The sequence below is a fragment of the Lolium perenne genome, chromosome 3, assembly GCF_019359855.2.
Source record: "Lolium perenne isolate Kyuss_39 chromosome 3, Kyuss_2.0, whole genome shotgun sequence".
Taxonomy (NCBI): Eukaryota; Viridiplantae; Streptophyta; class Magnoliopsida; order Poales; family Poaceae; genus Lolium; species Lolium perenne.
In genome coordinates this window covers 121,930,260-121,958,062 of record NC_067246.2, presented here as the reverse complement: position 1 = coordinate 121,958,062, position 27,803 = coordinate 121,930,260, and the positions used below count along the sequence as shown (strand labels likewise).

Below are 27,803 nucleotides of genomic sequence, written 5' to 3'. Positions count from 1 at the left end.
TCGGTGGAGGCCAGGGTGGCCCACACCACCCCTTGGCGCGGGCCCAGGCCTGGCCGCGCCAAGGCATGGTCTGGCCGCCCTGCGCCTCGTCTTCGTCCCCCCTCTGGACTCTGTATTCGTTACGGAAAAATATTGACTTCGGCTTTTGTTTCGTTCAATTCCGAGAATATTTCCTGTATAACTTTTCTGAAATACAAAAACAACATAAAACAGGGAACTAACACTGCGGCATCTTGTTAATAGGTTAGTGCCGGAAAATGTATGAAGGTGCAACGAAGTGTGAGCAAAACATATATGAATTGGTGTAAAACAAGCATGGAGCATCAAAAATTATAGATACGTTTGCAACGTATCAATCTCCCGCGCACAGGTGTCCGCGGGATCCTCCACCATAGACACACCACCATTGTCTCCGCTGGTTGTAGATCCCATAGACATCTCCACCATACTAGATAGATCAACAAGGAGGAGACGGTGTTGTGTTACACGTGTGCATAACTCGGAGGCGCTGTCTGTTGCTGCATTGATCGGATTGGATTGCGAGGAGGAAATCTACATCGACCACGTTATTAACGCTTCCACTTAGCGATCTACAAGGGTATGTAGATCTGAATCTATTTCTCGTTGATTGCATCTTCGTAGATTGGCTCTTGGATCTTGGCTCTTTCCTGATTGAATCTTGGTTTCGTTTGCATTTCGTAGTATGTTTTTGTTTTCTATGATGTGAATTCCATCAGGCACAGATAGGAGGCCGTTCTCATTAGGAGTATTGTGCTAGACTCGATGCATCTGTTTTTCTTTCTCTGTAGCACAACTTGCATAGCCGAATCCGCTAGGACACCGTTTGTCTCGACGTGTTCAGATCCAGGATAGAAATCGTGTTGTGCATTTCACATAACTAACTGTAGTTTCCACCATGTAACGGGCACGATAGAGACACTAAATCCATCATGTAGGTGTAGAAGTCCACTCAATTCCCCTCCCTATCGGGTTTGCAACACGTGCAAGTGTATACCAGCTAGAAACCATCATGTGGACAACAACTTATTCCTGTAACCCTGTGATTGTGTACAAAACTACTGAATCAATGCAGAAACTTGTCTATATATAGGATGCATGAAATGTACAGATAAGCAAAACTGCACGTAGAAAAGCATGACTGAGTTTCCCTATCATGTCTGGATAAAACACCGACCTACATGCTGATGATGAAATCGTCCATGTAGCCGGCAGTGCGCGTGGTGCACTGGCACACATAAGCTAGAGCATCTCACGCGGCACTCTCCCTGCAGCGCGCCATAAAGCTGCAAAGAAAACACGCAATGGTCATGGACCGTGCGGTAACCATGCACAGACACCCGCTGCAGCCTCTCTGAAACCGTCGCCACTCACATCGCATCGTAGGTCACCGTGCATGTCAACCACAACTAAACCCCTGACAAGCAAGTAAGGGAAAACTAAGCTATTTCCTATTGCACGCCTTCTACAAAACCAAACCTCATGTGATGTACATTAAATCATACACGATCGAGAAAAATGAACCATGTGTGACAGGCAAAAGCATTAGAACCGCCAAGGATAAACTAAGCACGACAATGACAAAGAGAACCGCGATGGGAACTATAATCGTGGAGCAAACATAACCCGCTCATTAACAGAACGACCGTCTCACATCACACTACAAAAAAACCATGGATTCACATGTTCGCATCGACCAACCACTATAAAGTCCCGAAATTAGGAAATGAGTATGACACGGCTTATCTCCACCCGATCAACCAAGATCTACGATAATGCAACAAACTCCAAGAACAGAAATGTGTTTCTACTGACCTCCCATGCACGTTTCATCCGTTGATTTCACTTAGTTCCCTGCTTTGCAATTCGTGCTGCGGTGTATCATTAGGTTTCATTGTGTTTCGGAAAATAATTTGGATTGATATGCAATGAAACCTGATAATATGGTAGACCTGATTAAGGCACTATACCTAGACCTACAACCAGGGCGCATACGCAAACGAGAGAACAGTGTACTGCACCTACCTATAGTAGTCAATCACTGCGCCAACAGTACTTGCGTGTGCAATGGCATGTGGTAACTTCAAAGCTAGCGCTATTTTTCTTTTCTTCGTTTTGATTCTGATTTGGGAACGGTGAGTTGGCTCCTCCTTCGTTTTACTTTTGGGGATCGTTGATGCGTTATACTACATCCTCTGTCTTCTCGTATTATCTGTCTCGGTTTTACTTTTGTTCAAGGTCATCGTAGCTCAAATATGTGGGGAAGAAACTTGAGAGGAATTGATCATCAAGTCTCCATTCAGCCAATAGATCCCAAATTGTGAGGGTAGCAATAGATATTTACTTGAGACACTGAACACGTACAATAGTTAAAGAAGATAAGCCATCGAAGGTATACTACAACAACAGTCCATTCAATTAAACATTACCATAACACAAGCGACACATACATCTAGCATTATTCATGCCTCAAGAACAGCACTACTACAGGAGTACATCCAAAGAACTAACACATAGGACCGAAAGATAGACCTAACCAAATGAGACAACAAAACATAACAAACAAATCGAGTCCTCCAACAGGGAGCCAGCGCGACCTAAGCCGCACACACAGACGAACGTACGTACGCGGCGTATAGCGCCCACAGAACCAACCAACCATGCATGCGTGCACGGCGCACTACGTATAGCTAGCATTACCACCGTGCACCGTGCCAGACACTAGCAGATCTACCGCCGGGTGGGCAGATATCTTCAGGGCTTCTGGGCGTGCTCGTCGACGGAGGCGCCGGCGGGGGAGCCCGGCATGCGGCCAAAGCCGCCGAGGCCCGGTGAGCCGCCGAGTCCTGGGGAAGAGCCGCCGAGGAAGGGCATGCTGCCGATGCCGCCGAGGCCCGGGGTGGCGCCGCTGCTGCCGGGGAGGCTGAACCCGGGCATGCCGCCGAACGCCGGGGACGCGCTGCCGAAGCGGTCGAAGGGCGGGAAGGTCGTCGGCTGCAGGACCGCGTCCTTGCTGGCCGCCTCCGTCGTCTTGATGTTCCTCGCCTCGGTCGAGGCCGCCGCCAGCACGGCGAGGACGAGCACCGCCACCACCTTGGTAGACATCTCCATCGCTAGCTAGCTCGCTCCTGAACTACTACTCTTGCTCCTGGGTACTGTGTGAAGTGGCTGCTTGCTTACTGCTGCTGTGTGGGAGATGGGAGGAGGAAGAAAGGTGGCGGGAGGTTTTATAGCGGGGGAGGCAGTGACATTGAAGAGGTGGCAGCTCATCAGCCTGAGCGACGGTAGGTGAGGAGCGTAAAGGAGACGATTAAAGGAGAGGGTACCTGCTGCTGTTTACTGCCATCCTGTGATCTCCATTAATATCTTTGCTCTTACACACCAGTGGTGCATCAATGGGAGGAGGAAGAGATGGGGAAAAAATGCAGATCTGGTTGTGGTTGGGAGCTATAGCTAGCTTGGATCAAGGACGTTCAAAATCCATGAATTTGAGCTTGCTGTTGTCTTGGGTATGTCCTACGTAGCCCATGCCATTACTGAGATATTTGTTAGTGTGACGAGCACGAGATCGAGACACTGGAAAGAAAATGAGGGCAAAGTGTTGCTCCCTTTCTAACTTAAGCTAAAGAAAGGTTAACATTTGGAGTAATTGCTGGCTAGTTTAATTAAGGAGGGGATCCGAGTATTGAAACGGGGGGAATGAGATTTTTTGTGGACCGAATGAAGCATCTTCGGGATCAAAACGATTATGACTTGACACAGCATAAGACGGCGCTTGAACCGTCTCCGTCCGGATAACAGTGTGTTAATCGAATCAGTAGCTAGCTTTGGCAGTTTCATTTATTCGAATTAAGTAGTAGTAGGTGCATTTCTTTTCTTTGAGAGTAGATGCATTTCTTTTGGTCGGATCCTCAGACCTCGGACGACTACGACAGTTGGCTGCCTTCTCCACACCATATAATAATCGTACTCCCATTGTTTCTCCTTCCAGTATGATAAACCCTCTTGCTCGTCAACAACCAACAACACTTAGTAGTAGTTTGAAAAACAAATGTTGGAATCAATAGGTAGATTCAGACATATTTAAGCTTCCATGCGTGCATCTGCATGTATTCTAATCTTTGTCAAAATCTTGTGAAAATAAAATTTTGTTAGGTTGAGCTCAACCCTGAATTGTCAAGAGAAAGAAACTTTGTACTCCGTATCATTTATTTTGGAGCTCCCGGTGAGTGTTGCTTGCTGGGATCATGTTTGCCTTCAAACAAGAACACATCTTAGTTTTTGAAGCTTTTGAGAATATCAAGGAAAAACATCAGGTACTATTTTCCATGCAAATCAGATATAGAACTTCCTTTTTTTTTAGCTTGTAACCTTCTATATATCAAGTATCTTCTTATACGTATAAAACTAGTAGAGTGACCCGCACTTCCGCAACTAGCTAGATTAACACTATTGTGATTTAGATTTTGATAAAGTCTATAATATCAATTTTTTAGTATTATTTTCATATCAATATGATGATGTGATATTATGTACAAACTTTGTTCCTTCTGATAAGGTGTCTTTTTTTTTTTTTTGAATAGCCAAATTTCATCTCATTTGACCAAGTGTCTAGAAAAAAATTATCATTATGTATCCACAATACAAAACAATTTGACATAAACAAAAGGTCTCTGTTATGAATCTTATATTGATTTTGGGTATAAAAGTACAAGTGTACAAGAGAATTGTACAAAGGTGAAAAGAAAAGAAAGATAAAAAATCAAATGAAGCTATCTACCTAAATGGAGAACAAGGAGTGTTTCTTTCTAATTGCTCTGAACTTCAGCCATAGGACTCAGTCTTGAAAATTGATCGTCAACGGTACAGATCATGCTTAATATGTTTGAATATACACACATTTATGGTCATTCAAATTTCCCATGATCCAAGGATGATAACTTCCATAAAAAAGGAATTACTAGTAAGTACTTCAATCTAAGAAATATAGTCAAGATGGGCGTCAGTGTCTTGCATAAGAAGAGATGGACAGAGGTACTTCCAGGAAGCTTGGGCAAAGGGGCCCTAAAAGACCAGATGTGTTCTATTCTCAGGTGTATGCTCACTGCAAAGAACACAATTATAATCCTCAATGAAAAACTGTTCTTTTGTTTGCAGCAAGTCTCTCTTATTTAGCTGTCTTGAAGGACTAGCCAAAAAAAAAGAGGCTATGTTTTTGCTGGCAGCAAGACTCCCACAGCCAGCTGAAGTCACTAGGAAGGGGGCGTGATGTTTACCACAAGACAAAATCACCATCTTTCTAATTATGAAGGATTATTTTTATACTTTCTTATTTAGTATTTGAGATGTTGATATTTATCTATGAACTTGGTCAAAAGATAATCAAGTTTGACTTTTCAACAAAATTAATTCTTAGGGAGTATAATGTTAATATAAATAAAAAATAACAAAATTGAACCATTTACTTGTATAAATGTGTAAAAAAACTTATAAATTTGTTTTCGATTGAAGTGTTCTAGGTTTTACTCTCAGTTATTTGTCTATGCCAACTACTTTTATCCTATTTTACTTTAGTGCTATATTAGCACTGAGGTCTCATTCAAATATATGGAAATGTTGTAGGCTTGTAGCCAAATTATCATGTCAAGATAAACATAATTGAAGATGAGTAAATTATATTGTTCTTATTGAGTTTTTTATCCATAATAAAGCAAAGTCGAAGATGTTGAGTTATTATGCGATCCATCATGCAATCTTGTTTTTTTTTAACCTTCATCTCTAATATTGTTTGCGGTCCCATCATTTCACTACTGGATGCATGATATTGCCGTATCAAAACATGTAAACAGCATGTATTTTTATAACTCACTGTCTTTATAACTACTAACTCGTAATTTATAACGCACTCCCTTTATAGCATGTATTCTTTTATTGTGCACATGTTTTAGTCTCAACTATATATTTAGTAAAATTTTAATTTATTACTACATATTTTATATGGTGTGTTATTTCCAACCTTTATCAGCGATCCATTGATTCTTCTTCTGTTGCATAGGGTGTCCCTTACTCGAGATCCTTATGCAGGAAAATGTGTAATTGCATATGCTGGCCCTTGGTATATGTACCCATATACAACGCTTGGTTTTCATATTTTATGTTGTAGTAATAGTAAAATTATGATTTTTCATTGTTCTATCGAGTACAGTATGCTTAAGCAAAATTGGTAAAATAAGAGATTATAAATTTTTCTTGATAGATTCACTAAGTGACGGTCTAAAGTTTACTATTGTGTATGACTTGTATAGCTGGTTCAAACAGGCACAGGGTTCCTGAATTTGGACTCGTGTTGAAAATGTGTGAAAGTAAAAAAAAAGTGAAAGGCAACGTATTGAAAGTGAAATCCAAATCCACACCATCGTGAATTCTCCGTAAATAAACCCTGTCCTTAGGTGTCAAATACAGATACATTTTCTTATATATTCTACTTTAAATCCGAGCCATTAAAATTAGGGGCCAGATCACAGTCAACAGATCAAATAATTTAGTCTATGTGAACGATTGTGATGGCTTGTTTTTTATTATCGTAATTATATAATAGAAAGCAGTGAGGATTTTCCGGTAGTTACGCTTGAAAGAAAAATATTGGGGTGCAGTGAACTACACGTAGGAGGATATTATTGTTATTATTATTATTACTGTTATTATTAGTTTTTTAAAATGGATATAGTATTTTAAAGAAAAAACCTATAAATCATTATTACTGCTGCTTGTGCTAAATCTGACTTTGTGTATTTGAGGAATAAAAACATAAGCTGGTACTGCTGACACTGTTCATCCATATCACCAGGTCGATCCATGATATGAAAAGATGGACATGACATTATGGGCATGGGGCAACATGCCCTGAGGCCGAGGGGGAGGACAGTTCCATTACCACACCTGTACCAAAACCTCTAATGTATGGAGCTTAGAGCATCTCCAGCCGCTTCCCCAAAAGAGATTCCAAAGGTTTTTGGGGCGCGCTGGCCATTTTTTCGTTTCCACCCGTACGTCCCAAAGCCATCTTTCGTCTGACGCGGTCCATTACGGTGTCCAGCGTCCTGAGCCCGTCCCGGTCCATAGGGGACGCTCCAGTCACGCCGGACACAACGAAAAGCAAGGCGGGCTCCCACCTATCGGCGACCACATCCACAAAGGTTGGTTTCCGCCTTTTATTTCTCATCGTGCCTCCCCTCCCGTGCCTCCCACCCCTCCGCTGCCGCTCGATTTGCCGGCCGTCTCGACGACAAATCTCTTCTGAGTCGGGCACCGTCGTGGCGGCTGGCTCCCTCGCCGGCCTTTTCGGTGTCACCGCTTCGCCAACGCGTCCCAGAACGCGCCTTCAAATCCGCCCCACTCCGCGCACAAAAAGTGTTCGACGCCTTGTCAGGTAGGCGCGACAGGTCGTTGTTCGTTGCCTCCTCTGCCGCGGCTGAATTTTAACAATTTATTTTGCTTCATAGATGGATAGAGATGACGAGATGATTGTCCAACTGTTGGAGGAAGAGCAAGCCTTCGACGATGACATTCGGGAGCATTGGTCGATCATGTCTGATGAGGCCTAGGGGCTAGGGTTTGCCCAGATCTCACGAATTTGACCAAGTGTGTGGATGGGGAAAGATGGGAAAGGGGAAGAACACACAAAACTCAAATCAAAACACACACAACCCAACACAAACCAAGTTTACTCCCTTGGTAGGTTAGACCAAGCCAATAGAACCACCTCTTGGAGAGACCCTTGGGTAGAATCCAAGATGTGAGAGATTGGTGATGGAGATCCAACTAGAACTTGGATGAAAGAGGTAGAAGCCTTGAATCATCCATGAAGAGTAGAAATCCCTCAAGAGTGCCTTGATACAAAGAACATAGTTCTAGGGAGACAAAGCTCAAAGTAGTCTAAGCCAAATCTTGTCTAACCCTAATTGGGGGAGGGGGATGAGATACATATAGCCCAGATTTCGTCCAAGGGCATAAGGGTCATTATACATAAGAGGACTTGACCATAGATGTGAAAATGGGTGGCTGAGATTTAACTTAAAAGCATCAGGTCGGGGCACCCAGTCATACCGGCTCGGGGGCTCAAACTTCGGGTCCGGCGGTTGGCTCGCCCAGGCCGGCCCGGTCATACCGGCCCTCCTGGCCGGTCATACCGGCCTGAGCTCCTGGTGCGCTGGAGCCTGGCCCGGTCATACCGGGTGGAGTGGCCGGTACAACCGGCCCGACCTCCTGGTCTGCGCTTGCACTCCTGCGAGGCGTCTGCGGGTGAGCCGGTCTGACCGGCTTGGTCGGCCGGTATGACCGGCTGGTGTTGTTCCTTTCCTTTCTCCATTCTTCCCTCTTTCTTCTTCTTCATTGTTCTCCTCTTCTTCTTCCTTGAGCAATAGGGCCTTCTCCTCCTCATGTCCTTGATGCAACTTGTACCTAATAACACATAGAGATTCGGCATGAGGTAGCATTCCGTCCAAAGGCGTGTCAAGGACAAGAGTAGATAGGATTGAGTTCACCTCATCATGTAGCGCTTTGACTCGAGCTCGTGTCATCGGTCCACTTGGGGGACTAGTTGGACTTGGTGTAGTGTCGACCTTGGGCGGGGCTACATCATCTCCCCCCCCTTTGGAAAGAGTCGTCCTCGACTCGTGTTCTTCCTCATCTCCATGATAGGGTGAGAGATCCGAGATGTTGAATGTGTTGCTCACCAAGTACTTGGAGGTTGGTATGTCGATGACGTAGGTGTTGTTGTTGATGCGCTTGAGGACCTTGAAGGGCCCATCTCCTCTTGGCTTTAGCTTGGAGTTGCGTTCATGAGGGAACCTTTCCTTTCGAAGGTGAATCCAAACGAGGTCTCCTTCTTCAAATATCCTTTCCTTCTTCTTGGTGTTGAGGCGGGTAGCTTGATGAAGCACATGCTCTTGGATGGTTGCGCTTGTGTCTTCATGTAGTTTCTTCATGGCGGTGGTGCGCTTGTCGAAGTCCATGTTCGTCCTCTCATGACGAGGTAGTGGGAGGATGCCGAGTGCCGTAGGAGGGTCGAAGCCGTAGACGATCATGAATGGAATCCGTGATGTTGTGGAGTGCTTGGCTCGATTGTAGGCGAACTCCGCGTGGGGAAGGCACTCTTCCCATGACTTCAAATTTTTCTTCACTAGTGTGCGTAGAAGAGTTGAGAGGCTTCGATTGACCACTTCCGTTTGTCCGTCCGTTTGTGGGTGCGAGGACGATGAGAACAAGAGATTCACTCCAAACTTTGCCATGAGCGACTTCCATAGATAACTCATAAACTTAACGTCTCGATCCGACATAATGCTTGTCGGTATTCCGTGTAGGCGAACAACTTCCCTAAAAAACAACGAAGCAATGTGTGAAGCATCATCGGTCTTATGGCATGGTATGAAATGAGCCAATTTAGAGAACCTATCCACTTCCACAAAGATCGAATCATGCCCATGATTTGTTCGTGGTAAGTCTAGTACAAAGTCCATGCTTATATCCGACCAAGGATAATATGGAATCGGTAAAGGCATATAAAGACCGTAAGGGTTGGTGGTGGACTTAGCTTGTAAGCATGTGGTGCATCGGTTGCATAGGCGCTCCACATATCGCTTCATCTTCGGCCAATAGTACTGAGTGGATAGCATAGAGAGTGTCTTGTCACGTCCAAAGTGTCCCATGAGACCACCTCCATGTGACTCTTGCAAAAGCAACTTTGAAGAGAAGACTCGGGTATGCAAATTTTGTTAGCTTTAAACAAGTAGCCATCATGCAAATAGAAATCATCAATTCCTCATTCAACGGAACACTTTTCAAAGATGGGTCTGATAACCCACAAGTATAGGGGATCGCAACAGTCTTCGAGGGAAGTAAAACCCAATTTATTGATTCGACACAAGGGGAGCCAAAGAGTATTTGCAAGCCTTAACAGCGGAGTTGTCAATTCAGCTGCACCTGGAAACAGACTTGCTCGCAATAGTTTATCAGTAGCAACAGTTTTATAGCAGTAGCAGTAGTGAAATATAAGCAGCAGTGTAATAAGGACAGCAGTAGTGATTATAGTAAACAGCAGGATTAAAATATTGTAGGCATAGGGATAGATGAACGGGCGCTGCATGGATAAGATAACTCATGTAATAATCAAGACAAGGCATTTGCAGATAATAATAAAACAATATCCGAGTACTAAACAACCATAGGCATGTGTTCCGTATATAGTCGTACGTGCTCGCAATGAGAAACTTGCACAACATCTTTTGTCCTACCAGCCGGTGGCAGCCGGGCCTCTAGGAAAACTACTGGTAATTAAGGTACTCCTTTTAATAGAGTACCGGAGCAAAGCATTAACACTCCATGAACACATGTGATCCTCATATCACAGCCTTCCCTCCGGTTGTCCCAATTTCTGTCACTTTGGGGCCTCGGGTTCCGGACAGCAATATGTGTATACAACTTGCAGGTAAGATCATAAAACAATGAATATCATCATGAATCAATAACATGTTCAGATCTGAAATCATGGCACTCGGGCCCTAGTGACAAGCATTAAGCATAACAAGTTGCAACAATATCATAAAAGTACCAACAACGGATACTAGGAACTATGTCCTAACAATCTTATGGCTATTACATGAGCAATCTCATCCAATCCCTACCATCCCCTTCAGCCTACAGCGAGGGATTTACTCACACATGGATGGGGGAAACATGGATGGTCGATGGAGAGGCGTCGGTGGTGATGATGGCGATGATCTCCTCCAATTCCCCGTCCCGGCAGGGTGCCAGGACGGAGTTTCTGATCCTGAAATTGGGTTTCGCGATGGCGGCGGAGTTCTGGATGTCTTCTGTCAAATTGGTCGAACCCCCGTGCGTTTTTAGGTCAAGGGCTTTAAGTAGTCCAGAGGGGAGCGTCGGGGGCTGGCCGAGGCGGCGTCACCATAGAGCGGCGTGGCCCAGGGGCCGACCGCGCCGCCATATGGTGTGCGCACCTCGTGGCCCCCCTCCGTCTCGGCTTCTGGCTCCGTAAGTCTTCTGTGAAAATAGGCCCTTTGCAATTATTTTCGGGGATTTTCCTGAAAGTTGATTTTCTGCACAAAAATAAGACACCAGGGCAATTCTGCTGAAAACAGCGTTAGTCCGTGTTAGTTGTATCCAAAATACACAAATTAGAGGCAAAATAATAGCAAAAGTGTTCGGGAAAGTAGATGCGTTTTGGACGTATCAACTCCCCCCAAGCTTAGCTTATTGCTTGTCCTCAAGCAATTCAGTTAACAACTGAGTGCGATAAAAGAACTTTCACGAACACATTTGCTCATATGATGTAAATATTCTCATTATATGGACGAGTACTTAGGCAATTCATAATAAGATAAATGCAAATAAAGTCATCTAATAGTTATGTCAATCATGAAAAAGATACCAACAAACTAATAATAAGCATCATGAATCATATCTATCAGCAGGATTGCAATGTTCATAAAAAGATATGATAAAGTGGTATCTCGCTTGCCCGTATTTGTACAGCAAAACATAAATGCCCAGGCACCTCTGAAATTCATAGAAAGACTAGAAGTAAAGATTATCAAAGATAAAAGCATCAAAGTTATACCGCAGTTAACATATTCTGGGACAAGCATATTACACTAAGAATGATAATTATGCTCTCAAGAAGGTGCTCAAAGAAAGGATGGTGACTCAACATAAAAGTAAAAGATTGACCCTTCGCAGAGGGAAGCAGGGATTAACATGTGCTAGAGCTTTTCACTTTTAAAACAGAAGTAAAATTGTTTTGAGAAGTGTTTGTTGTTGTCAACGAATGATAGTGGGTACTCTAACTACCTTGTCAACCAGACTTTCAAGAGCGGCTCCCATGAAGGACGTTATCTCTACGAGCAAGGTAGATCATCCCTGTTCTCTTTTGTTTACACATGCATTTTAGTTTCATTATGGATGACACTCCTCCCAACCTTTGCCTACACAAGCCATGGCTAACCGAATCCTCGGGTGCCTTCCAACATTCTCATACCATGGAGGAGTGTCTATTTGCAAATTAAGTTGCTTACTGATAAATCAGGGCAAAACATGTGAAGAGAATTATTAATAAAAGTTATTAATTGGGGTTGGGCACCCCGTTGCCAGCTCTTTTTGCAAAATTATTGGATAAGCGGATGTGCCACTAGTCCATTGGTGAAAGTCTGTCAGGAGTAAATGACAAGGTTGAAAGATAAAACACCACATACTTCCTCATGAGCTATAAAACATTGACACAAATTGAGAAGTACTTTGAAGGTTTTAAAGGTATGATGTCTACGCACGCTTCTATTCCTGTAGATAGTGTTGGGTCTCCAAGAGCAGAGGTTTGTAGAACAGCAGCAAGTTTCCCTTAAGTTAATCACCCAATGTTTATCGAACTCAGGGAGGAAGAGGTCAAAGATATCCCTCTCAAGCAACCCTGCAATTACGATACAAGAAGTCTCTTGTGTCCCCAACACACCTAATACACTTGTCAGATGTATAGGTGCACTAGTTCGGCGAAGAGATAGTGAAATACAAGTAGTATGGATGTATATGAGTGGTAATAGCAATCTGAATAAAATATGGCAGCGAGTAAACATGCAACAGAACAGTAAATAAACGGAGTTTCAGTGCTTGGAAACAAGGCCTAGGGATCATACTTTCACTAGTGGACACTCTCAACATTGATCACATAACTGAATAAACAAATACTACTTTCTCTACACTCTCTTGTTGGATGACAAACACCATTCATTGTGTAGGGCTACAAGAGCACCTCAATGCCGGAGTTAACAAGCTCCACAACATTCGATGTTCATATTTAAATAACCTTAGAGTGCATGATAGACCAACGCAATTATACCGAGTACTAACATAGCATGCACCTGTCAACATCAGCTATGAAAGGGGGAATAGATCACGTCAATACTATCATAGTAATAGTTAACTTCATAATCTACAAGGGATCACAATCATAACCTACGCCAAGTACTACATGATGCACACACTGTCCACATTACATCATGAAGGAGGAATAGACTACTTTAATAACATCACTAGAGTAGCACATAGATGATATTCAACTAGATCACAAAGCTCATGATCACATAAAGATCACATGGGAGAGAGAGATGAACCACATAGCTACGGTAGAGCCCTCAGCCTCGGGGGAGAATTACTCCCTCCTCATCATAGGAGACAACAGCGGTAATGAAGATGGCGATGGAGTCGATGGAGATGCCTTCCGGGGGCACTTCCCCGTCCCGGCGGCGTGCCGGAACAGAGACTTCTGTCCCCCGAATCTTGGCTTCGCGATGGCGGCGGCTCTGGAACTTTTCTCGTATCGTGGCTTATTCTTCCGAAGTTTTTAGGTCAGGAAGGCTTTTATAGGCGAAGAGGCGCAGTCGGAGGGGGTCTGGGGCAGCCAGACAACAGGGGGCGCCCCCCCTTGGGCCGTGCCGCCACCATGTGTGGTGGCCCTGGGCCTCTCCTCTGGCCCCTCTCCGGTGTTCTGGAAGCTTCGTGGAATTATAAGATACTGGGCGTTGATTTCGTCCAATTCCAAGAATATTTCCTTACTAGGATTTCTGAAACCAAAAACAGCAGAAAACAGCAACTGGCACTTCGGCATCTCGTTAATAGGTTAGTTCCGGAAAATGCATCAAAACGATATAAAGTATGAACAAAACATGTAGGTAATGTCATAAAACTAGCATGGAACATAAGAAATTATAGATACGTTGGAGACGTATCAGCATCCCCAAGCTTAGTTCCTACTCGCCCTCGAGTAGGTAAACGATAACAAGGATAATTTCTTAAGTGACATGCTACTTACATAATCTTGATCATACTATTGCAAAGCATATGAGATGAATGAAGTGATTCAAAGCAATGGTAAAGATAATGACTAAACAGCTGATCATATAGCAAAGACTTTTCATGAATAGTACTTTCAAGACAAGCATCAATAAGTCTTGCATAAGAGTTAACTCATAAAGCAATAGATTCAAAGTAAAAGGCATTGAAGCAACACAAAGGATGATTAAGTTTCAGCAATTGCTTTCAACTTGTAACATGTATATCTCATGGATAGTTGTCAACATAAAGTGCAATAGGTAAACATGTAAGAATCAATGCACAGTTGACACAAGTGTTTGCTTCTAAGATGGAAGGAAGTAGTTAAACTGACTCAACATAAAGTAAAAGAAAGGCCCTTCGCAGAGGGAAGCATGGATTACTATTTTTGTGCTAGAGCTTTTCATTTTGAAAACATAGAAACAATTTTGTCAACGGTAGTAATAAATCATATGTGTTATGTATAAGACATCCTACAAGTTGCAAGCCTCATGCATAGAATACCAATAGTGCCCGCACCTTGTCCTAATTAGCTTGGATTAACACGGATTATCATTGCATACATATGTTTCAACCAAGTGTCACAAAGGGGTACCTCTATGCCGCTTGTACAGAGGTCTAAGGAGAAAGTTCGCATTGGATTTCTCGCTTTTGATTATTCTCAACTTAGACATCCATACCGGGACAACATAGACAACAGATAATGGACTCCTCTTTAATGCTTAAGCATTTCAACAACAGATAATATTCTCATAAGAGATTGAGGATTAGTGTCCAAACTGAAACTTCCACCATGATTCATGGCTTTAGTTAGCGGCCCAATGTTCTTCTCTAACAATATGCATACTCAAACCATTTGATCATGAAAATCGCCCTTACTTCTGACAAGACGAACATGCATAGCAACTCACATGATATTCAACAAAGGTGTAATAGTTGATGGCGTCCCCAGAAACATGGTTACCGCTCAACAAGCAACTTATAAGAAATAAGATACATAGCAACATATTCAATACCACAATAGTTTTTAATGCTATTTTCCCATGAGCTATGTATTGTAAAGGCAAGGGATAGAATTTTAAAGGTAGCACTCAAGTAATGTACTTTGGAATGGTAGAGAAATACCATGTGGTAGGTAGGTATGGTGGACACAAATGGCATAGTTTTTTGGCTCAAGGATTTGGATGCACGAGAAGAATTCCCTCTCAATACAAGGCTAGGCTAGCAAGGTTGTTTGAAGCAAACTCAAGTATAAAACGGTGCAGCAAGACTCACATATGAACATATTGTAAGCATTATAAGACTTTACATCGTCTCCTTGTTGTTCAAACACCTTAACCAGAAAATATCTAGACTCTAGAGACCAATCATGCAAACCAAATTTTAACAAGCTCTATGTAGTTCTTCATTAATAGGTGCAAAGTACATGATGCAAGAGCTTAAACATGATCTATTTGAGCACAACAATTGCCAAGTATCAAATTATTCAAGATATTATACCAATTACCACATGTAGCATTTTTTGTTTCCAACCATATAACAATGAACGAAGCAGTTTCAACCTTCGCCATGAACATTAAGAGTAAAGCTAAGAACACATGTGTTCATACGCAACAGCGGAGCGTGTCTCTCTCCCACACAAGCATGAATTTATTCAGAGAATGAAAATAACAAAACGAAAATAAAAACAAACAGACGCTCCAAGTAAAGTACATAAGATGTGACTGAATAAAAATATAGTTTCACTCGAGGTGACCTGATAAGTTGTCGATGAAGAAGGGGATGCCTTGGGCATCCCCAAGCTTAGACGCTTGAGTCTTCTTGAAATATGCAGGGATGAACCACGGGGGCATCCCCAAGCTTAGACTTTTCACTCTTCTTGATCATAGTATATCATCCTCCTCTCTTGACCCTTGAAAACTTCCTCCACACCAAACTCGAAACAAACTCATTAGAGGGTTAGTGCATAATCAAAAATTCACATGTTCAGAGGTAACACAATCATTCTTAACACTTCTGAACATTGCCCAAAGCTACTAAAAGTTAATGGAACAAAGAAATTCATCAAACATAGCAAAATAGGCAATGCGAAATAAAAGGCAGAATCTGTCAAAACAGAACAGTCCGTAAAGAAGAATTTTTCTGGGGCACTTAACTTGCTCAGATGAAAAAGGTCAAATTGAATGAAAGTTGCGTACATATCTGAGGATCACGCACGTATATTGGCAAATTTTTCTGAGTTACCTACAGAGAACCCTGCCCAAATTCGTGACAGGCAGAAATCTGTTTCTGCGCAATAATCCAAATCTAGTATGAACCTTGCTATCAAAGACTTTACTTGGCACAACAATGCAATAAAATAAGATAAGGAGAGGTTGCTACAGTAGTAACAACTTCCAAGACACAACAAAACAGTAGCAAAATAAACACATGGGTTATCTCCCAAGAAGTGCTTTCTTTATAGCCATTAAGATGGGCTCAGTAATTTTAATGATGCTCGCGCAAGAAATAAGAGTTGAAGCAAAAGAGAGCATCAAAAGCAAATAAGAAACACTTTTAAGTCTAACCCACTTCCTATGAAAAGGAATCTTGTAAATAAACAAGTCATGTAAGCACAATGCAACAAGCATAGAAAGACAACACAAGCGCAACTTCAAGATTCTCAACATAAAGAGGGGAAACTTAATATTATTAAGATGCATATAACCATGTTTCTCTCTCTCATAATAACTTTCAGTGCCATCATGAACAAACTCAACAATATAACTATCACATAAAGCATTCTTATTCACATGCATAAAAGTATCATTACTCTCCACATAAGCATAATCAATTTTATTAGTAATAGTGGGAGTAAAACTACCATAACCATCATTGTAATCATCATAAATTGCAGGCATGGTATAATCATAATAACCTTTATCATCCATAGTAAGTGGCACCAAAATACCACTATCATTATAATCAGCATAAATAGGAGGTAAAGTATCATCAAAGAAAATTTTCTCCTCAAAACTTGGGGGACTAAAAATATCATGCTCATCAAAACCAGCTTCCCCAAGCTTAGAATTTTCCATAGCATTAGCGACAATGGTGTTCAAAGCATTCATACTAATAACATTCCCATTAGCATGCATATAAAGTTCCATGGGTTTTTTAATTCTCTCTTCAAACACATCATGTCCTAATTCAAGATAAAGTTCATAAAGATCTCTCATTTTGTTGTTGTTTTCCATTAAGCCTAACTAGTGAAAACAAGAAACAAAAAGATATAATTGCAGGATCTAAAGGAAATATCTTCGAGCACTCACACACCGGCAACAGTGCTAGGAAATAGCTTAGTAGTCGGAGGATGTGAATACCTTTTACCTTACCTCCCTGGCAACGGCGCCAGAAAATAGCTTGATGTCTACGCACGCTTCTATTCCTGTAGATAGTGTTGAGCCTCCAAGAGCAGAGGTTTGTAGAACAGCAGCAAGTTTCCCTTAAGTTAATCACCCAAGGTTTATTGAACTCAGGGAGGAAGAGGTCAAAGATATCCCTCTCAAGCAACCCTGCAATTACGATACAAGAAGTCTCTTGTGTCCCCAACACACCTAATACACTTGTCAGATGTATAGGTGCACTAGTTCGGCGAAGAGATAGTGAAATACAAGTAGTATGGATGTATATGAGTGGTAATAGCAATCTGAATAAAATATGGCAGCGAGTAAACATGCAACAAAACAGTAAATAAACGGAGTTTCAGTGCTTGGAAACAAGGCCTAGGGATCATACTTTCACTAGTGGACACTCTCAACATTGATCACATAACTGAATAAACAAATACTACTTTCTCTACACTCTCTTGTTGGATGACAAACACCATTCATTCTGTAGGGCTACAAGAGCACCTCAATGCCGGAGTTAACAAGCTCCACAACATTCGATGTTCATATTTAAATAACCTTAGAGTGCATGATAGACCAACGCAATTATACTGAGTACTAACATAGCATGCACCTGTCAACATCAGCTATGAAAGGGGGAATAGATCACATCAATACTATCATAGTAATAGTTAACTTCATAATCTACAAGAGATCACAATCATAACCTACGCCAAGTACTACATGTTGCACACACTGTCCACATTACATCATGAAGGAGGAATAGACTACTTTAATAACATCACTAGAGTAGCACATAGATGATATTCAACTAGATCACAAAGCTCATGATCACATAAAGATCACATGGGAGAGAGAGATGAACCACATAGCTACGGTAGAGCCCTCAGCCTCGGGGGAGAATTACTCCCTCCTCATCATAGGAGACAGCATCGGTGATGAAGATGGCGATGGAGTCGATGGAGATGCCTTCCGGGGACACTTCCCCGTCCCGGCGGCGTGCCGGAACAGAGACTTCTGTCCCCCGAATCTTGGCTTCGCGATGGCGGCGGCTCTGGAACTTTTCTCGTATCGTGGCTTATTCTTCCGAAGTTTTTAGGTCAGGAAGGCTTTTATAGGCGAAGAGGCGGAGTCGGAGGGGGTCTGGGGCAGCCAGACAACAGGGGGGCGCGCCCCCCCTTGGGCCGCGCCGCCACCATGTGTGGTGGCCCTGGGCCTCTCCTCTGGCCCCTCTCCGGTGTTCTGGAAGCTTCGTGGAATTATAAGATACTGGGCGTTGATTTCGTCCAATTCTGAGAATATTTCCTTACTAGGATTTCTGAAACCAAAAACAGCAGAAAACAGCAACTGGCACTTCGGCATCTCGTTAATAGGTTAGTTCCGGAAAATGCATCAAAACGATATAAAGTATGAACAAAACATGTAGGTAATGTCATAAAACTAGCATGGAACATAAGAAATTATAGATACGTTGGAGACGTATCAAGGTAGCACATGAAAATTTACTTGGAATGGTTTGAAATGCCATGCATAGGTATTTATGGTGGACACTTTGGAATAACTTGGTTTTCAGGGGTTTGGAAGCACGAGCAGCATTCCCGCTCAGTACAAGTGAAGGCTAGCAATAGACTGGGAAGCGACAGTCAAGAGAGCAATAACCGTCATAATCATGCTTGCGACAAAATAGAATTAACGGAGGTATAAAAGTGATACAAGAACTCTGAAGCAAAGTAAATCATCGAGGCTTAATTGACTTTTGTTTTTCAGTCATATGCATGCGTGAGCTTGTGCCAAGTCAATCCAAATGAATTATTCAGAGGGGGATACCACAATGTCATACCTATCTATGAATAAAACAATGCAAGCAAATATTTATGACATGCTACTCATATTAATAAATTGGAGCTAAACATGAGAGATCATGAACTACTAGACTTTCATTAAATGACATATACCTCACATGAACCAACTAAGCATGCTCACATGAATAAGTATATGTACAAAAATGAAAACAAATAGAGTTCATACCAGCCTCTCACCACAGTCGAGTTGTCATAGATCGTCATTATTGCCTTTCACTTGTGTAGCTTGAATAATATGAAATGAAAACAAGCTCCAACCACCGGAGACCGCTGAAGTCCATAATAAACTTTACAAAACCGAAGAAGAACAACAATATTTTTGGTGTTTTCGAATTGGAAACAAGAATGAAAGTAAAATATTTTTGGATTTTCTCATAGCAAACCAACGATAGTAAATAAAGCAAAATAAGGACAAGAAACCAAATAAACAAATGATGAAGAGAAACAACAGAAATATTTTTGGTCTTTTTGTGTTTAGAAAAGAAACAAAGCAAAAACAAGAGAATGAAAACTAAAAGAGTCACACAAAAGCAAAGTGACAGAAATCCGTCAAACTTGATAGCAGTACAGTAATTATTTTTTTCAAAAATCTTCTGCTGTTCAACTCGAAAAGTGCTCAACTAATGAAAGTTAGATAATAACCTGGGGAAGATGCACAAAAATTGGCAGCTCAAAATAACGTTCTGGCTATTTTTAGGATTTTTTTAGTATCAGTCCAGAATCTGTTTTTTAGACAGCACTTCCCCAAATATCATCTTCCTCATATTAGAGGCAACCATCGGCACACAAATGAAATAAAAACGTAAAGGTAAAGGTTACTACAGTAGTAACAACCTTCAAAAACTAAAATAAGAAACCTACTGAAATAAAAATAACCGAAAGAGAAACAACCAAAAGAAGTGAAACAAGTATATACAAATGACCGGCAATTGTAATATGCAATGAATGAGTGATGCCGGCGTACCTCCCCCCAAGCTTAGGCTTTTGGCCTAAGTGGAGATCAATCCCACGGTGCCCATGAGGTGGCACCTCCGTAATATGATGAAGAAGGATCCTGTCCTTGGTACAAGCTGGAGGACGCACCAGGATATGTGACAGTGTACCCGTCGGAGGGTTCGGCGTCCTCGAAGTCGTGTTGCTAGTGAAAGCCAAGTATCCTCAGCTGCTCATCCACCTCCTCCTTGGAACGCGACCACGGTCTCCTGCGAACACTGAACAAATTGGCCTGCGGCAAAGGGATTTCCCTCTCATCCCCGTCAATAAACAACATTCTATAGACAATATTTTCTAAATTAGAGTCAGTTGTGACAAATTGGTGACTCTTCATAGCAGCAATATCAAGCTTAATAGGAGTTAATTTCTCATCACTAGGCTCAACAGAAAGACCTAGATATACAACCATACGTGAAGCAACAATCCCTCCATAAATAGGTCCCTTACTAGCTAGGCGACGAGCAATAAGAGCACCAAGATGGTAAGGTGTACTTCCAGTAAGTGCAGCAACCAGAAAAGCAAGATGATAACTAGAAATGTTGCTAGTGTTCTCTCTACCAAGAATGCTAGTAGCAAGATAGTAAGTGAAATATCTAATGGCAGGGAGCTGAATGTTCCTTATCTTGCCGCACTGAATGGTGCGGCTATCATCGTTGGTAACTTCTCGATAGAGTTCCGTCAAAGCTTTGGGGCGGTTCTCGATCTTCTTCGATGTACCTATAGGAGTAATATCCAATGCAGCACAAAAATCCTTCAACTTCATAGTAATAGGCATGTCATAAATCTTAAATTTAACTGATGGTGTGAAAGATGAGTTGTTGAATTTAAAGCTTTCAACAAAGATTTTAGTTAGCCTATAAAATTGATCGCTCTCATCTTCCATATAGGTGGATAAGCCCACACAATTAATGAGAAACAAGAAGTCATCAAGTAGCCCTTCATTACGCAAAAAGTCAAAGCATGGAAAGGATGAAGCATTAGGAATCCCGTTGTCCTCATCATCTTCAAAGCTAGGTGCAATGAAATCCTCATCATAGGATCGCCTAACTCGAGTGGCTGTCCTTGAAGGCCTTGCCGCTCTTGTCGCATCCCTCTCAAACACTTCTCCAAAGATGTGGTTATGCATTTTCCTTTTCTGAAATTTTTCAACAATCATTATAAAAGTTGATTTTGAGACATATAAATGAGGGAGACTACTATAGGAACTTGATAGAGTACTAAACATGCATCAAAACTAATTTTTACAACTTGAATCAAGCATGCAAACTCACTTAACATGTCACCTACAGCAGCAAATTACTCAAGATATACTCAACTATACAAAATTCTATTTGGATAATCGGAGGAGTCACATACCGGAGAGCAAATGCTCCAAATCTCAGCAGCAAAGATGGGCTGAGCAAGGAGATTGAAAATTTCGAGCAAGAACAGCAAGAAACTCGGGTTTGAACAATGGTGGTGTGTTTTCCCGTGAAAGAGAGTGGAGTGGTGGGTGGATGAGTGAGTGGAGGGCCATGTCGGGCCCTCACCACAGGGTGGCGCGCCCCCCTTGCTGGCCGCGCCGGCACATGGGGTGCAGCCCTGGGGTGCCCCACTGGTCAGCCCCAGGCACTCCCAGGTTGCATTTTGAAAAATAGGACCAGTGATATAATTTTTGTAAATTTTTGAAAACTTCGAAAAATGCACATTTCTGGGTGTTAAAATAACTATTTCAGGACAGAAAAAGATTTTCAAACTTCTAAACAACTAAAGCATCTTGCAAAACAAGTAGTACTACAGAAAGTAAACAAGTGGAGAAAGAAAGAAATGTTGTTTAGCTCTTCTATGCATATAAAATGTACTTGTTAACAAGGTTGATCAAGTCTTGCCACCAAATAAATTTTACATGTCATAAGAAGAAATAAACCTCAAATCAATCATGTTACCTTATATTGTATTGATATGGATCCAATCATAATATTTTGATATCCTTCTTTAGGCTCATATATAGGACAATCAATAACTCCCACTTTGATAGACCTCAAATTAGAAATTGTATTAACTCCATATACTTTATCAATCTTCTTAGGAAAATAAACGGTATGCTCCTTGTCATCAACATTGAAAGTAACTTTTCCTTTATTGCAATCAATAACAGCCCCTGCAGTGTTAAGAAAAGGTCTTCCAAGAATAATAGACATATTATCATCTTCAGGCATTTCCAACACAACAAAATCAGTTAATATTAAGCAATTATTAGCAACTTGAACAGGAACATCCTCACATATACCAACAGGAACAGCAGTAGATTTATCAGCCATTTGCAAGGATATATCAGTTGGTATCAACTTATCTAAATAAAGTCTCTTGTAAAGAGAAAAAGGCATCACACTAACTCCTGCTCCCAAATCACATAGAGCAGTTCTAACATAATTATTCTTGATGGAACAAGGGATAGTTGGTATACCTGGGTCTCCCAGCTTCTTTGTAACCTTGCCATTGAAAGAATAATTAGCAAGCATAGTGGAAATCTCCTCATTAGGAATTTTCCTTTTGTTAGAGACAATATCTTTCATATACTTTGAATAAGGAGGCAATTTAATAGCATCAATCAAAGGGATTTGCAAAAACAAAGGTTTCATCCAATCACAAAATTTGTTATAGTGTTCTTCCTCCTTTGATTTTGGTTTCTTAACAGGAAAAGGCATTTGCTTTTGAACCCAAGGTTCTCTTTCGTTACCATGTTTCTTAGCAATAAAATCTTCTTTAGTGTACTTTTTATTTTTAGCATGCTTTTCAGGTTCATCTTCAATCTCTTCTTTATCAGAAACATCATTCTTATCATTATCTTTATCATGTTCATTACCACTTTCATTTTCAACATCAGAAATAGAAATACTATTAGGATCATTAACAGGTTCAGAAGATTCTACAACAGTTTTATGTTTCTTCTTCTTTTTCTTAGAAGGAGCACTAATTTCTTTAGTTCGTTGAGAATCTTGTTCAACTCTTTTGGGATGCCCCTCAGGATATAGAGGATCCTGAGTGGAAACACCACCTCTAGTTGTTACTTCATAAGCATGCTTTTCTTTAGAAGTATTTTTTAACAAGTCATTTTGCACTTTAGTGAGTTGATCAATTTGAGTTTGAACCATATGAAAATGTTTAACAAGCATCTTAACATCATTGGAGGTTCTCTCCACAATATCATGCAATTTACTAATAGCTTGAGAATTTTCCATTAAATGATTCTCTACTCTCATATTAAAATTATCTTGCTTAACAACATAATTATCAAACTCATCTAAACATTGATCAGGAGGTTTTGAGTAAGGAATATCTTCTTTATCAAAGCGTTGAAGAGAATGTACCTCAATCGTGGATGAAGAGGGAATTATCTTACATAAACCTTCTATGGGGGATAAATTCTTCACATCTTCAGATTTAATACCTTTCTCTTTAAGAGATTTCTTGGCTTCCCCCATGTCTTCATCATTTAATTCAATCATACCCCTCTTCTTCAATATTGGTGTTGGGGTTGGTTCAGGTGTAGTCCAATCATCATGATTTTGGCCTATTCTAGCCAATAATTCTTCAGCTTCGTCTGGAGTTCTTTTCCTGAAAACACAACCAGCAAAACTATCCAGGTATGCCCTAGACTCAATGGTTAGTCCACTATAAAATATATCAAGTAAGTCATGCTTTTCCAAATCATGTCCAGGTCGAGCTCTAAGAAGAGAGCAAAACCTTGCCCAAGCTTCAGGCAATTTCTCTCCATCTTCCTGGTCAAAACTATAAATTTTCTGCAAAGCAATATGTTGAGCACTAGCAGGAAAATATTTTCGAAAGAAAACATGAAGCAAACCATTTGGACTATCAATAAAATCAGGAGGCAAACTATTATACCAAATTTTAGCATCATCCTTTAATGAGAAAGGAAAAAATTTAGCAACAAAATAAGTACGCTTCTTGGTATCATTAGAAAACAAGCTACTCAAAGTAGAAAGCTCAATCATGTGCTCTACAGCACTTTCTTTTTCAGTACCACAAAAAGGTGTTTTCTCAACAATAGATATATGAGATAAATCAAGAGAAAAATCATAATCCTTATCCTTAATGTTTATAGGAGACGTGGCAAATTTAGGATCAGGAGACAGTTTATATCTAACAGCACGTTGTGCAAGAAGCTTTTTAATGTTACTTGCATCAGTAGTAGCATTACATCTATCAATAAAATCATCATTAAGTTCCACATAATCTTCATCAGGATCATCACTAGAGTGTTCAACAGACTCAGGTGAATTAATAGGTGTAACAGTATTTTCATTAGGAATTTCAGTATTTTCAATTTGTCTAGACCTAGCAATTGTAGCATCTAGAAAAGGACCTAATGAACCATTATCATCAAGCACGGTAGAAGCATCATCAAAATTATCAGAGGAATTTTCAGATTCAGCAGAAGTACCAACACGTGAAGCTTGTGGTGGTGAAACAAGTTGACTTATCACAGATGGTGAATCAAGAGCAGCAGAGGTACTCAGAGTTGTACCTTTTCTTGTAGTGGATGGTAATATGGCGACTTTAGTATCGCGAGCTTTACCCAGGATGGAGAATTTGCAGCGAACAATATCAATTCAGGTGAACTTGCAAATAAAGCTATGCTCCCCGGCAACGGCGCCAGAAAATAGTCTTGATAACCCACAAGTATAGGGGATCGCAACAGTCTTCGAGGGAAGTAAAACCCAATTTATTGATTCGACACAAGGGGAGCCAAAGAATTTTTGTAAGCCTTAACAGCGGAGTTGTCAATTCAACTGCACCTGGAAACAGACTTGCTCGCAATAGTTTATCAGTAGCAACAGTTTTATAGCAGTAGCAGTAGTGAAATATAAGCAGAAGTGTAATAAGGACAGCAGTAGTTGATAGGGTTCGTAGCATGGAAAACAAAAAAATTCCTACCGCAAGATGAATAAATCCAAGATCTAATCTATGGAACACCCAAGATCTAATCTACAAGACTAACCCTCGAAGATTTCCAAAGCCTACGAGATTAGATCTCGTTGTTGATGTAGACGATCGTACCCAGTGCTGCAATCCGGCAGCACTTTCGTACTCGGTCGCGCGTACGGTGTCGATGAAGCCCCTTCCTCTCCCCGTTCCAGCGGGCAGCGGAGGTGTGGTAGATCTCCACGGAATCCCAGCAGCACGACGGCGTGGTGGTGGTGGTGGAGAAGAATTGCTGCAGGGCTTCGCCTAAGCCTGCGCAGCGTATGGAGGAGGAAGAGAGGGGGGCGGCCAGGGTTTCTAGATTGGGGTGGTGGCCGGCCACCCCCTCCCCTCTTTATATAGGGGGAGGGGTCGGCCTAGGGTTCCCCCTGGGCCCCACCTATCCCTTTGGCCGGCCAAGGGGGAGACTTTTCTTCCCCCTCAAGCCTTCCCCTTATCTCTTCGTTTAAACACTTTATTTTAGAGATAGATCTTATCTCTAGATTTAAACCATTTAAATTAAGAGATAGATCTTATCTCCAAGGGTTAGGCCGGCCTGGGCCCACATGTCATAGTGGGCAGGCCCACCTTGCCATGTGGCGCCTATGTGGCCTCTCCCGGGGTGGTGGGCCCACTGGTGACCCTCTAGAACCTTCTAGAAGCTCCGGTCAAAACACCGGACTTTTTCCCGAACCCCGGAAAATGACTTCCCTTATATGAATCTTATTCTCTGAACCATTCCGGACCTCCTCGTGATGTCCTGGATCCCATCCGAGACTCCGAACAACCTTCGGTCTCCATCTCATATTCCGAATCTACTTATGCGACATCGAACCTTAAGCGCGTCACCCTACGGTTCGCGAACTATGCAGACATGGTCGAGACTCCTCTCCGAGCAATAACCAATAGCGGGATCTGGAGATCCATAATGCCTCCCACATATTCAACGATGACTTAGTGATCGATTGAACCTTTTACATACGATGCCAATTCCCTTTGTCACGCGATATTTTACTTGTCCGAGGTTCGATCATCGGTATCTTCATACCTTGTTCAACCTCGTTACCGACAAGTACTCTTTACTCGTACTGTGGTATGTCATCTCTTATGATCCAATCATATGCTTGCAAGCTAATCAGATGACATTCCACCGAGAGGGCCCAGAGTATATCTATCCGTCATCAGGATGGACAAATCCCACTATTGATCCATATGCCTCAACTCACACTTTCCAAATACTTAATCCCATCTTTATAACCACCCATTTACGCAATGGCGTTTGATGTAATCAAAGTACCCTTCCGGTGTAAGTGATTTACATGATCTCATGGTTGAAGGACTAGGTAACTATGTATCGAAAGCTTATAGCAAGTTGAACTTAATGACTTGATCTCATGCTACACTTATTTGGGTGTATGTCCATTATATCATTCACCCAATGATATAACCTTGTTATTAACAACATCCAATGTTCATGATCACGAAACCATGATCATATATTAATCAACAAGCTAGTTATACAAGAGGCTTACTAGGGACTCCTTGTTGTTTACATAACACACATGTACCAATGTTTCAGTTGATAAAATTATAGCATTGGATGTAAACATTTATCATGAACACTAAGATATAACAATAACTAATTTATTATTGCCTCTTGGGCTTATCTCCAACAGTCTCCCACTTGCACTAGAGTCAATAATCTAGTTTACATTTGTAAGGATATAACACCTTGGCCTTCTGGTGCTTATCATGTTTTGCTCATGGGAGATGTTTTAGTCAACGGATCTGACTGTTCAGAAACGTATGTATTTTGCAATTCATTTGCGTCTCTACGCATCACTCATTTTCCAAATGAGTCGGCATTAATTGTATATGCTTAGTCCTCTGGTGGAACCTTAATTCCGCGGTCTGAAAATAAGTCACTAATATTGTCATACACAATATAGCTTCAAAGTTCTGACACTATCGGAACTACACCAGATTCTCAAAGAACTCCTCGACTTAACATCCTCAGTCATTGTCAAAACAATGACATACTCTGCCTTCGTTTGTAGAATCTGTCACAATATTTAGAACTGATCTAAATCTAGCATAGACTTCTTCTAGCTCATTGTGCCACCTTTTAAACAACACTTAGCCTAATTGAGATTGAAATTTTATTTTTATATGTGATCAAACTAATATCGATGCAACACTTTACATCGATTTGTTTATCATTACCCATATAAAACTATATATATATCCTTGGTTCTTCTAAAGCACTCAGGGATATTCTTACTGTTGTCCAATGATCATTACATGAATCATTCTGGTATATGCTCGTAACACTTTAGAGCACAGGACATCTGACTTTGTACATATTATTCGTGATCTAAAATCACTCATGTGTTTTTACTCATCGAGTGTCAAATACACTCAAGTCTTGTTAAACCTTCACATGGAAAAGAACACCTTCTTAACATTTTTATATTGAACTACTTCAATATTCATTCTATGTACTTTGACATAAACTTATTTTGTGTTTCAATCTATCTTCATAGATCTTGACACTAAATATGTTTGAGTCCATATCCTTTCATTGAAGTTAATTCTCAATGAAACCTTTTAATCACATCAAATATATAATTACATCAATTATAATCAATGATATGTCATCCACATATAACTATGTCTCAGC

The 27,803-nt window shown here is 41.2% G+C and overlaps 1 protein-coding gene across 1 annotated transcript; it reads right to left on the bottom strand.

The window, feature by feature from the left end:
- Nucleotides 1-2,413: 2,413 nt before the first annotated feature.
- Nucleotides 2,414-3,234, bottom strand: LOC127342257 (MFS18 protein). The gene has a single exon (XM_051368194.2). The coding sequence runs from the start codon at nt 3,127-3,129 to the stop codon at nt 2,773-2,775; it is 357 nt and encodes a 118-aa protein (XP_051224154.1). The 5' UTR covers nt 3,130-3,234; the 3' UTR covers nt 2,414-2,772.
- Nucleotides 3,235-27,803: the final 24,569 nt, after the last annotated feature.

What these genes read in the sequence shown, in the direction of transcription:
- LOC127342257 (XM_051368194.2), bottom strand. Translation starts at nt 3,129, where the DNA reads ATGGAGATGTCTACCAAGGTGGTGGCGGTGCTCGTCCTCGCCGTGCTG.